Raw genomic sequence first — 10,777 nt, 5'->3', positions numbered from 1 at the left:
CTGTTCTTTCCTCTCCTGCTTTCAGGTGTGTGAACACAAATGAGTTCTTCTGGTATCATTTTCTGCTCAGAGGAGAGAGCAGAAAGCATTTCAGCTAAACAAGAAGTTTTGTAAAGAAGGTTCCCATTTGGTGTGTCTGAACTCAGTTGTCCATCATCATTCATGTCTGCACAGAGTGAAATCAGCCTTCCTCACCTGACCTGGTTGCATGATGTGGTCTTCCTTCTTTAGGTAACTTAGTTGTCATCTTGAAAGCCCTGATCCTCCAGTTCTCGCTGTGCTGAGGAAGCCAGGAGAACCACTTGGAGTCATGACTTCAGGGGGTGGGACCTGGGTCTTCTTATACAGTGCCTTTTTTTTTGCCTGAGACCACTGGTCACAATGGTCACCTTGTGTGCTGAGCTGCCTTTTGCCACTGAAGTCTAATCATAAAAACAAATACCTGTAATTGCAAAATGTGAGTGCACCCATCTCCATCTCAGTCTGATGAGAGACTGCAGCCTGTTGTGTCAAGGTAATGCTAATGGCTTCTGTGTTGAGCTCCACTTAGACCTGAGCATCATCCTGCAGAAGTTACATACAGCTCAAAGGACAGATATTGTGTGTACACTCTCCATGCTCTGCTCCTTGAAGATTTTTCCCTATGGAACAACAGGCCATAAAGTTTCAACCTATGTAATGAAGATGCACTAGCTGAACAGGATTTTTGATACTGCGTTGATTTAGCTTGAGGATGGTTTCCCTGGGCAACCACAGATTTTAGGAACTATGAACCTGTTAGATTCAAGGTCGACAGTCCTCAGGGTGTAAGACAGGTTGCTGAGCCAACACGCCTTCAGAGCAAAATGTGAAAGCCTGCTTCCTTGTCAATGAGTTTCCATCAGCTAAACCAGAAAAAAAGCACAAGAGAAAGCAATTTAAGAGCAGCAAATCCACAGAAACAAATATGAAAACTAGTGAGAGAAATATTTGGTCTCCCTCCCTCAGCAGGGAGTGGTGAAAAGTACAGAGCATGTCTTGCATGCCTAAGTATTATTCTTTAGAGCAAGTTTAAACATGCAGATGACAGAAATTGATGGATCTTTGTCTAACTGCATGAAATGCAACAAGCTGCTGTGTTTTTATCATGCTGGTTTTCAGAACTGCAAGTGTGCTGTTTATGTTGTGACTCATCTGAGCAGATCTCTATTAATTGTTTGTTTTCAGGAGATAAAATTCAGGAAGAAATGGTCTTTTGTCTGTAATCTCGTTCTTTCAGATGTTAGTGGCATCCTTACTGTAGATTTGCATGGGAAGATGGATGAGATCTGTAGTGCTGTCTGTATATGGCGCAGTCACCCAAAATATGAGGAGGATCATCTATTATGGCATTGTTGGACAAGATCTGTATTTACCCTTGAAAGAACTTGCTCTGTTGCTGTTATATTGTTACTGAAGTACTAAGAAAGCAGGAGCTTACTCTCTAGTTTCCTCTTTCGTGTACCATTGCTGAAGAATTCATATTTACCAGACCCCTGCCAAGCTCAGTATTTATTTGACTGCCAGTAGTTTGGTTGGTTGAGTTGGGAACTTTGCTTGAGAACACAGACAGTATTTTGGCAGTGGCTTCTGCTCCTTTCTCTTATCCTGGATAAAATGAAGACCATTAATATTAGTAAGTTTTCAAAGTTGAAAGAATTTCTTCTTAAAAAAGTTCAACTTACTGAAATTATTTATAATATCAGCATTTTTACTTATAATATCAGCACTTCTGCTTTTGAAATTAGAATTTAAATGTACTTAAAAATATCATACTGAATGTACATGGAACTGTTGTAGAAATAAAGCAAAAAAATTGGTGTTTTTTCCCCTGTTGTCTTATGGTAGGATAACAGAGGGAAATGAATAATTTTAAAATGTGTTGCATAAAATGTTATTGGGGATGGAAGCTACCCTGCTCTAGAATGGTTGTGATGTGGGAGGTTTTTTCTTTAATTTTTAGTAAGTGGCTTGAGATTTTTTAGTGAGTGGCTTAGGTTTCAACAGGATGATTATCTCTCAAATTTGCTCCTAGGAAGTTGGTTCTTCCAGCACTTGTCTTTTTGCCAAGTTGTTAGCATTAAAACAGATTGAGCACATATAGGTAGCAGAGGAAAACACTTCAGCTCTTTTTTTTTTCCTAAAGATTATAGCCATATAGATTTTGCCAATTATGCCTAGGTATGCTTCAATTTGAAATATTAGCCTAGCTCAAATTGATGAAAATTAGAATGAGCATGGATACAATTAAATGTCTGTTCAAAAGTCACCATTTGGTCATGGTCTTTTAGGAAACTCCAGTTCTGGTACCTTGGGATAGAAGTAAAAAATACAGTGTCAATTTTTTGTCTTTAAATAAATTGGTTAAAGTTGATCATAATTCAGTGCCTGTTCAGCTGCTCCGTTTGACACAGCCCAGCTCTTCCACCTGCAGATTCCTTGTACTAAAACCTGTCTTTTCAGTGATGGAGCCCAGGGTTTTCTTTATTCTCGTACTATATGAGGAGTGGGTGTTATTTTTGCTAAGAGAAGGTGAGAATACCATGTCCACAATATACTACTTGTGCAAGCACAAATAAATTGCTCGTGTCCAGAGTCACTCTAGAAAACCTTTGTTCTTTGAAGAAGACACAGCATCTTATTTTTAAAATGACCAATACTTTGCTGGCAGAAGTCCCTGGTAGAAGTTCCCAGAGCCATACCGCTGCAGGCAAACATCCATGGGACTACTCTGTGCACATAGGCAGCTGTGCTAGGGGGACATGGAGTCAGAAAACCTGAGTTTTGCTCTTCAGCTCTGTTCTATACCTGGTGTGGGACTGCAGGGCAAGTCCTTTGATTTTCTGCCCTTTGCTTTTCTGTGCCTGAAATGGAGAAAACATCAGTTCACCCACTATTCTAAGAGTACTGTGAGTCAAGAGGGGAAACAGTTCTGTACAGCTGTGTCTGCAGCAGGGCTCTTGGGACACCTGGATTGACTCTGAGCTGCTTATCTGTGCTGCATCCAAGCTCATCAAACTAGTGCTGAAGCTGTACATCCTTCCAAGCTGAGCTTGTCTGTACAGCACAGCCATGTACCATATGGAGCTGGGAGCAATGGATTTCTGTGCTGCACTCTCCTGTCCAGTGCAGATATGCCCCAGGTGCAAATGAAATCAAATTTATGACTGTTCTGTTTATCACTGTATGTCTTGGTATACCAGCACAGCACTGAGGTCCTAGAACTTTTTATTTTGCTATGCAGCCATTATTTGAGCATTATCAGACTTGGGTGCTACTAGGTGGTGCTAATTAGTGAGAAATGTCACGGGTTTAGGCATTGCCCTACATCTACTTCAAGTCAGACCATTTAATGCATACCAGCCTTTCTCCATCACTGTTTTTAGGACAGGAATGTGGAACTGAAGGACAGTTCCCTGCAGGCTGTAGGGTATGTAGTTTGATGAATCCATCTTTAGGCATCTTATTCTTCACAAGCTTGTCCTACCCTTTTACAAGAGTTTCTGTCTTCATAGGTAAAACTGGAAAGCAGAACATGGATCAGCTGTATGATGTGTTACATTACGTATGAAAGTGAGTTTGCACCTATATTCATGGCTGTCAACCCCAGGGACAGGCACAGAGTCCTTCCTGCTGCCTTAGCTAGGGAATGAGTATGGAACAGGCTGAGCTTGTTGAGCAAGAGTCTGAGCCTCCCAGGACAACAGGGAGAGAGTAATATTGCCCTGGCTTTGCATGCGTCAGAGTCCTGGCATCAGCCTGTCCCTCAAGTAAACAGAGCCAGACAAGATTGCAAACGCATCCCTGGGGAAATCAGGACTGGGATCTGCATCTCCTCTGGAAGGCTGAAGGGGTTGAAGGTTTCAGATGATTTGGTTTCCCATTTTAAAAAATCCTAAGAGTGATACTCGTTTTCTTCTCTTTCCTTTAGCTTGGGCAATGTGCAGTTGGAAATAGAGCTGGTTTTAATTTTACCAGAAATATTCTTCTAATAGACATACTGATGATGTATACTGAAGTATAAACATCAACACTTACTCAAGATATGTGGCAGAGACAGGATCCTAATATCGGGTTCCTTTGGGTCACTGGTGCCTGCACAGCCAAAGCTGAGGTCGTATGTGTGCAGCAGTCTGCTGAAACACCGTTACAATGGGGCAAGCTCACTAGATTTACAGACTGGGAATACAAAATTATATTTTGGCAGAACATTCCGTTCAGCTTCCATTTCAGCCATTTCCAAGTGTATGAGAAGAGGTGATAGTATCAGTGTGTCTGCAATAAATTATAAAGCTTGGCACTTTTATGTCTTCGTTGTGGAAATCTCTAAAATCTAAAAGATATTTAGCATGCAGTTCTTTGCATCTCTTTTCAGCTTAAGCCCAGCATGCTGGAAGATATTAGCACAGATTTTGTCCAGTGAAGGAGAGCAGAGATAATGTAACCCTATAAAGGAAGGTATTAGGATCTGATCCAAAGTCCCTGAAGCAGTACATTTTGTTTGATAATGATGGCTTTGGATCAAGACCTAATGCTGTCAGGGAGTATCAGGACCATTGTCAGGGAGTATCAGCACAAGCTGAAGAGGCATGAACTGGAACAAGCGACTTACCAGATTCTCCTTTCTGTCTGTTCAGCCTCCACAGACTCTCCAGATCTTCTCCTGTTGGACCTGGTCTGCTTGTCTGCCCAGGCCCAAGTAGCCATTTGTGCAGTGGTTGTCAGTTCTGCTCGGTTGTGTACTGCTAGGACACAGAAGGAGCTGGAGCCAGTTGTCCCAAAGGTGTGGTTGCTGTTTGCTGACACCTAACCAAGGTATTTCTCCTGATTCCAGAACCCCTTTCCAACTTGTCCATTTTGAGACTCACCGTATACCCAGCCTTTTTAGCTATACTGTGACTTCTCAGAAAGTGAAACCTATTCTTGTATGCACTTTCAAAGTTCCTTCTCTCCTAACATATTCTTTCAGCTGCTGCTTTGAAGTGCTTTCAGACAAGAACATGCACAGCAGCACTGACAAGCAGTGCTCAGTACTGGTTTACTTCCCTCTTATTTAATGTCCCTTTCCTACTGCTTTATGTTGCATCATTGCTTGAGCACTGTTGGGGTTTTCATGCTAACAGCAATTTCATAAGAAGTGATGGTAATTGGAAGCAATGGGATCTCCAGATGTAACCAGCAAATTCTTAGCTTACAAGGTGATTACAGTGACTCTAGCTGAGATCAGCCTCTATTCAAAATCCTCAGAACAACAGGCTGGTTTTATAGCAAAGGCTGCTGTGGAGATTGCTGCTGAGTGTCAGGAGGACTTTTGTTGTGGTTATGTAGCAGAAGCAAAAGCTCCTGAAAGCTGCTGGTTTCCCTAGTGTGTTTACTGTCTCTATTGGAAACGTCAGACTTGTGAATATACACCAGAAGAGGAGCAGAGACCCAGTGTGACAGCTGCTGGGGCCTTGAACTCTGTTTGGGGCAGAAATGTTTGGTTAAAAATAAGTGTTTCAAGGAATCTGTTCTGAAAGCTTCTTATTCTCAAATTTAAAAAAGCGCAATCAGAGATCATCAAAAGTATTTTCTAAGCACTTGGAGAGTTCCGTAGAAGGTATTAAGCAACTATGAGAAGCTTTTAAGTAACTTTAAAGGGTCATTAGTATATTAAGTGAGAATTTTCAAAACAGTGTCCAAAATGTCTGTTTGTCTTTGCAGTCAGCCTGTTGGGATTCTGGGTGATGAACTCACTTCCTCAAGTATTTGAGACCTTGCAAGAAAAGAGAGTATTTCAAGTATAAATTTCCTCTGAAATTCTTGACTGACTTGTTTTTGAGTAGTGTGGATTAGTTCCAGACAAATTCTATCCTCTTGTTTCATCTTTCTGGTAAATGCTAATGAACTTTGAATCTTCTTCTTCAGGGGGATTTGGCAAACTTATTTGCTTGCACTATTGGGAAACACATACAGAATTTGGCAGATAATTTCTTTAACAATAGTTACAGCTATACAACAATCCAAATACTTCATGTAGATAAGTTGAGCAGTAAATACTTCTACAATTCTACAATAATTTTGGAAAAATTATTCTGAATTTGAAGACTGTGATAACATAACTTAAGAAAAGGAAAATTCCACCTCAAACCCACGTTTGCCTTGGTTTTGAATTAAAATTTAGTAGACCTTTTGGGGTTTTTTGCTATTTTTTCTGAGATAATTGAAACGTAAATAGTGTTTTTAATCTCTTTCAGCCAAAAAGTTAAAGAAGTCATGTACCCACATAGCATTGTCATGAAGTGAAGAAATTTAGTATTTTCCAGTCTGTACCAATAATTGTCCCTGCTCCTCTTGTGGAATCTGCTTATCCTGTAGCATTTGGTCCAGGGCCCTCTCCAAGTTGGAGTGTGTACAGCTGGTTGGAGAACAGTGTTTTAACAGCATCTGATTTCTTTAAAAGGAATCTGAGGCACATTTGGAAGAACTAATGCATTAATCAGAGTGTATGGGATTTTAGCTCCTGATCTGTTCAGAAAAGGATGCTGATGGAAAGTCTGTTCCCCTCAATTCTTGTGTACAAAGTTCCTGTATCAGAACAGAATTTTAATTTTGATCGTTCTTTCAAGTCAGTTTCTGCAAATTAAACAGTAATAAGCTAAAACTGGTTGTTGTACTGAGGACAGCCTCCAAATGACTACTTGCAGCCACAGAATAAACTGGACAGAAAGATTACAAGCATGTATTTTAAGTTTATGCTATTGAGAGATCTCAGCAGACATTGCACAAAACTGTTTCCTCTCATTTTTCCTATTTGACAGTTTAGCATTTTATTTGCTCATTTGAATTTGTACAACTGATTTACTGTGTACATCTTTTCATCCTGTAGGCTGATGTTTGTTGTAGCTTCATGCCACATGCATCAATGTAAACTGATAAGAACATCTTGATGTTTTCTGGTTGGGGACATGAAACTTGAAAAATAATGAGTGTCACTGTGGAAGATGGCCTTTGCTTAGAAGTTTGTTTTGTGATTAATTAATTTGACAAGCAAGTGCCAGTGTCTGTCATTTTGAGGAAGAACTTAACTGAGGTTAGTCTTTTGGTTTTACAAGCCAAGTAATGATATGCACTACAAATTCATCTGGCAGAAATATGGCAGTTATTTCCTTTGAGTCAAAGGAAAAAATACCTAGAGAGGCTTTTTATAGAGGGAAAATTTCAGGTGCCTAGACAAAACCTTTTTATTTGACCACAAGAGGGTATTGCAGTATCAGTTATGCAAGGTTTTAACTAGTGTTTGCCTTTATGTGCTTTGACTTATTTTTAAAGACAAATTTCTCAAAAGTGATCTTTTATATTAGGTAGTAATTAAGAAAATCGGATTTTGTATGCTAGTATTTGATGCCCTTTTCCAAGGGCAATTTCTGAGTTGGTTTTCCCTAAAATTTATAGTACAAGGTTCCTAAAGCTTAAGAGGTTCCCTTCACTGGACAACCGAGACTTAGACAGTTACTCTGAAACACTGAAAAACTTCATGGAAATGGCTTGCAAGGATACATTAGTTACAGAAGAGAAATAATAGGAGATGAAAGTGTTGCTGGAAGTGCCCATTGGTCCAGGATGGGAGCTGGCACAGTCAGTGAGACTGTGATCTGATTTTTCCATGTGGTTTCATTTGAAGGAATAAGTTCTGAAATCTTTTTTAGCTCGTTTGTGTTTCCCAATTTTCTCATGTACACCCAATTCTTCTACAGTATACATCCAATGTTGGTTTGCACTTTTTTTATAATTCAATACTGTGTTCCAATACTTCCCTGCAAAAGTTGTGTATTCTGAACTTTAAGGGCTGTGTTGTCAAATGTTTGTGTCATGTTTTGTACAGTTCAGACCATGGGAGAGGGACCTAGAAGGATTTTTAGATTCACCAACTCCTAGATCTACAGCTGAATTTAGGAGAAGGTACATGAGATGCCTTCATGTAAAGAAGCTCATCTTGTAAAGAAGTAGAAGAGCAGCCATATGACATTTTCTGTGAGGATCAAGTTTCTGAAGGTTCTGATAGTGGCTGATGAACAACAAAGCAATTTTCATACAAAAAAATTTGTGAGATATTGCAGAGATTTAAGTAGCACACATATTTAAAAACCTGGGTGCAGTGCATATGTTGTATGCAAATAAGAGGCAGGAGCAGGAGGAGAGGGCAGCCCTCTGGAGACCAGCTTCCTGGAGCAGGTCACAGTTCAGAAGATCTCTGTCACTTCATGACGAGTGAAGAGATCCCCATGGAAATCTTTCAATCTTTCAGCACAAGCAGTGTTTCCTGTTTGCCTCAAATAGTGGCATTTGACTTGTCATCATAATCTTCCTTGAATGAAAGAAGATCAGTCAGTCGGGGTTGCAGGCTGGAAGGTGGGCTGTGGTGATGGCTGGCAGAGCAGACTGTGAGTGTTCCATCAGAGGACACTGAGCACTCAGCAGGGAAGTGACGTTTGGCTGGGCATTAGCACAGTACTTTTTCATCCACCCTGGACATTAAGCACCAAGGGCTCTGGAAAGGCTGGAGATGGCAGGTCCTGCTGGTGAGCCATATCTTGGTTTGGCTGGAGCAGAATGCCTTGAGTCTCTGTATGCAGGCAAAATGAAAACAAATCCAGACAGCTACCACTTTGTAGTCAAACACCCTTTAAGCAATTTATGTAGCTGATTGATGAAAGGCATAATGCGTTAAGCTTTGCTGTAGGTTTCTTAAAAATATATACTCATTTCATGTCTTAATGGAGTTCTGCTGATAGACCCTGGCAAGTGGAGTGTCTGTTGCGTCGGCAGTGTACAAATACCACAGGGGGAATGTCTGCTTCCAGTGACACAGAGTCTGACACTTCAAAATAAAACCAAAGCTGTAGTACAGACTGCAAAAAATCTGTTGTGATTTTTTTTTAATCTTCTTAAAAAGGTTGTAAAATATGTTAACTACTGATGTGCAGTTTTCCCTATTTGAAGCAAAAATTATTTATTTGGGCTGGTGTGTGAGTAGGGATTTGAAGGTATCTGGTTTTAGGAGAAAGAATTATAAATATATGTAGTGTAGGAATCTTTTCAGTTGCTATTTCACATAATTTAAGTCTTAGAGTCAAGATCCTGTCAAGAAGTGCACTAGTGTATAGACAACCAAAGTTATCTTTGTTAGTCAGAGTTGAATTCAAGTCACATCCTCTACCACGGTAGGGAGCTCTGGTAACTGCACACTGGAGCTTGGCTTTATTCTGTTCATCCTCACCGTTGGCTCACACAATTTGTTAACAGGTCTAGGAGAATTGCAGGGTATAAAGTGGTTGAGTACTTCTGCAGAGCCCCTGCTTCGTGCTGCCTGAGCACCCGTGGCAGTGGTTTGGCCTCTGAGTCTGGCATGGCCCTGGTTCCTGCACTCCTGGGGTCAGCAGCTGCTCACAGAGTCAGCTTACAGGGCTGGGAGATTGCTTCACAAATACTACAGTGGCTCGGTTTTCCCTCCCTGCTGCCTCTAGCACTGTAGTACTTACAGAAGTAGTTTGTCCTGTGAATTACAACATTCCAGCTGTGTATAATTACATATTTCAATGCTAAAGATGCTCTTCCAGTTTTGGGGTTTTTTGCATTATTCTCTGGTCTTTACCTGTCTCCTCTTGCAGTTAAGGGTATAATTTGTTGATCTGCATTTTGGTACACTGAATGTTTCATTTACCATCTGCTCACCATATTCATAAAAGACATTAACTTTCTGTTTTAATGTGAGAAACCAAAAATTCTCTGCTGCACGTTACGCAAAGTTTTTAAAACAGAATACCTAAATTTATTTTAAATTGTGTCTCACTATTAAATGAAAGGCGGTACCTGGCTTTTAAAATGTTCCTCACCTTTGTTAGTTTTGTTGGCTGAGAATTGAGCTACTTCCTTTTAGTTTTTTCAAGGCAACTGTCAGAGTTGTAAATTGGGAAGCCTCTTCTGAACATGTCAATCACAAGCTTTGTCTATTTTTCAGCAAAACTTTTAGCATCTTCTTTGCTATTAGTGTGGGTTTCATTTTTAACTGTAGCAGCTGGTGTTAAATCACACTTCAGGCTGATGTTTGTCCATCTCTAATTGTTGCAGATTGGAAAGAAGTTCTCCCTGAAAACAGGATGTTCCCATAACTAGACGTAAGGGGTGGGGGGTGGGGGGTGGGGGGGGTGGGGGGAGTGTATAACCTTTTCTTTGAAACACTAGAATCTGGTGGCAGATTTCCAGGGATGATGAGAATTCAGGTCTGTAAGAACCTCGGGAGGTCTCTAGCCCAACCTGCTCCTCAGAGCGTGAGCATGAAATCAGACCAGCTGCTCAGGGCTTTATAGTGTTGATCTTGAAAGCCCCCAAGGATGGAGACTGCAGAACCATTTTGGGTAATGTACCTCACCTCAGGGTTGCCACTGTGATGAAGATGTTTTGGTTTATACACAGTCAGAACCTCTCCTATTTCAGCTTGTGCCCATTTTATTTCATTCCTCCACTGAGCCATGCTCTAAGCAGACTGACAGTGTCTTTCCAATAACCTGATTGCAGTTACTGGGACTCTACTCTTCAGTCTCCCCACAGCCTTCCCTGCTCCAGGCTGGGCAGAATTTGATTGCCAGATGGATTGTCTGTGTTACACACACGTGTCAGACCTTTACCTGACCTGTTCTGTTCTCTGTCCCTGCCTGATTTGACCATTTACACTGCTCATGTCCAGCAGTGCAGATGTTCCATGAGATCTAGAAAGGAA

General features: G+C 40.8%; 1 protein-coding gene across 1 annotated transcript; it reads right to left on the bottom strand.

Annotated features, from left to right (window-relative positions):
- Window positions 1–783: 783 nt before the first annotated feature.
- On the bottom strand, window positions 784–4,874 carry CIMIP5 (ciliary microtubule inner protein 5; the record flags this gene model as incomplete). The annotated part of the gene is given in 8 exon segments (XM_083857643.1): window positions 784–884; window positions 1,460–1,498; window positions 1,501–1,590; window positions 1,593–1,626; window positions 2,289–2,328; window positions 4,631–4,668; window positions 4,673–4,766; window positions 4,768–4,874. Coding segments are annotated over 8 exon segments (543 nt in total).
- Window positions 4,875–10,777: the final 5,903 nt, after the last annotated feature.

This window comes from Zosterops lateralis (assembly GCF_965231275.1).
Source record: "Zosterops lateralis genome assembly, chromosome: 3".
Lineage (NCBI taxonomy): Eukaryota > Metazoa > Chordata > Aves > Passeriformes > Zosteropidae > Zosterops > Zosterops lateralis.
This window is presented reverse-complemented; position numbering and strand designations above follow the sequence as displayed.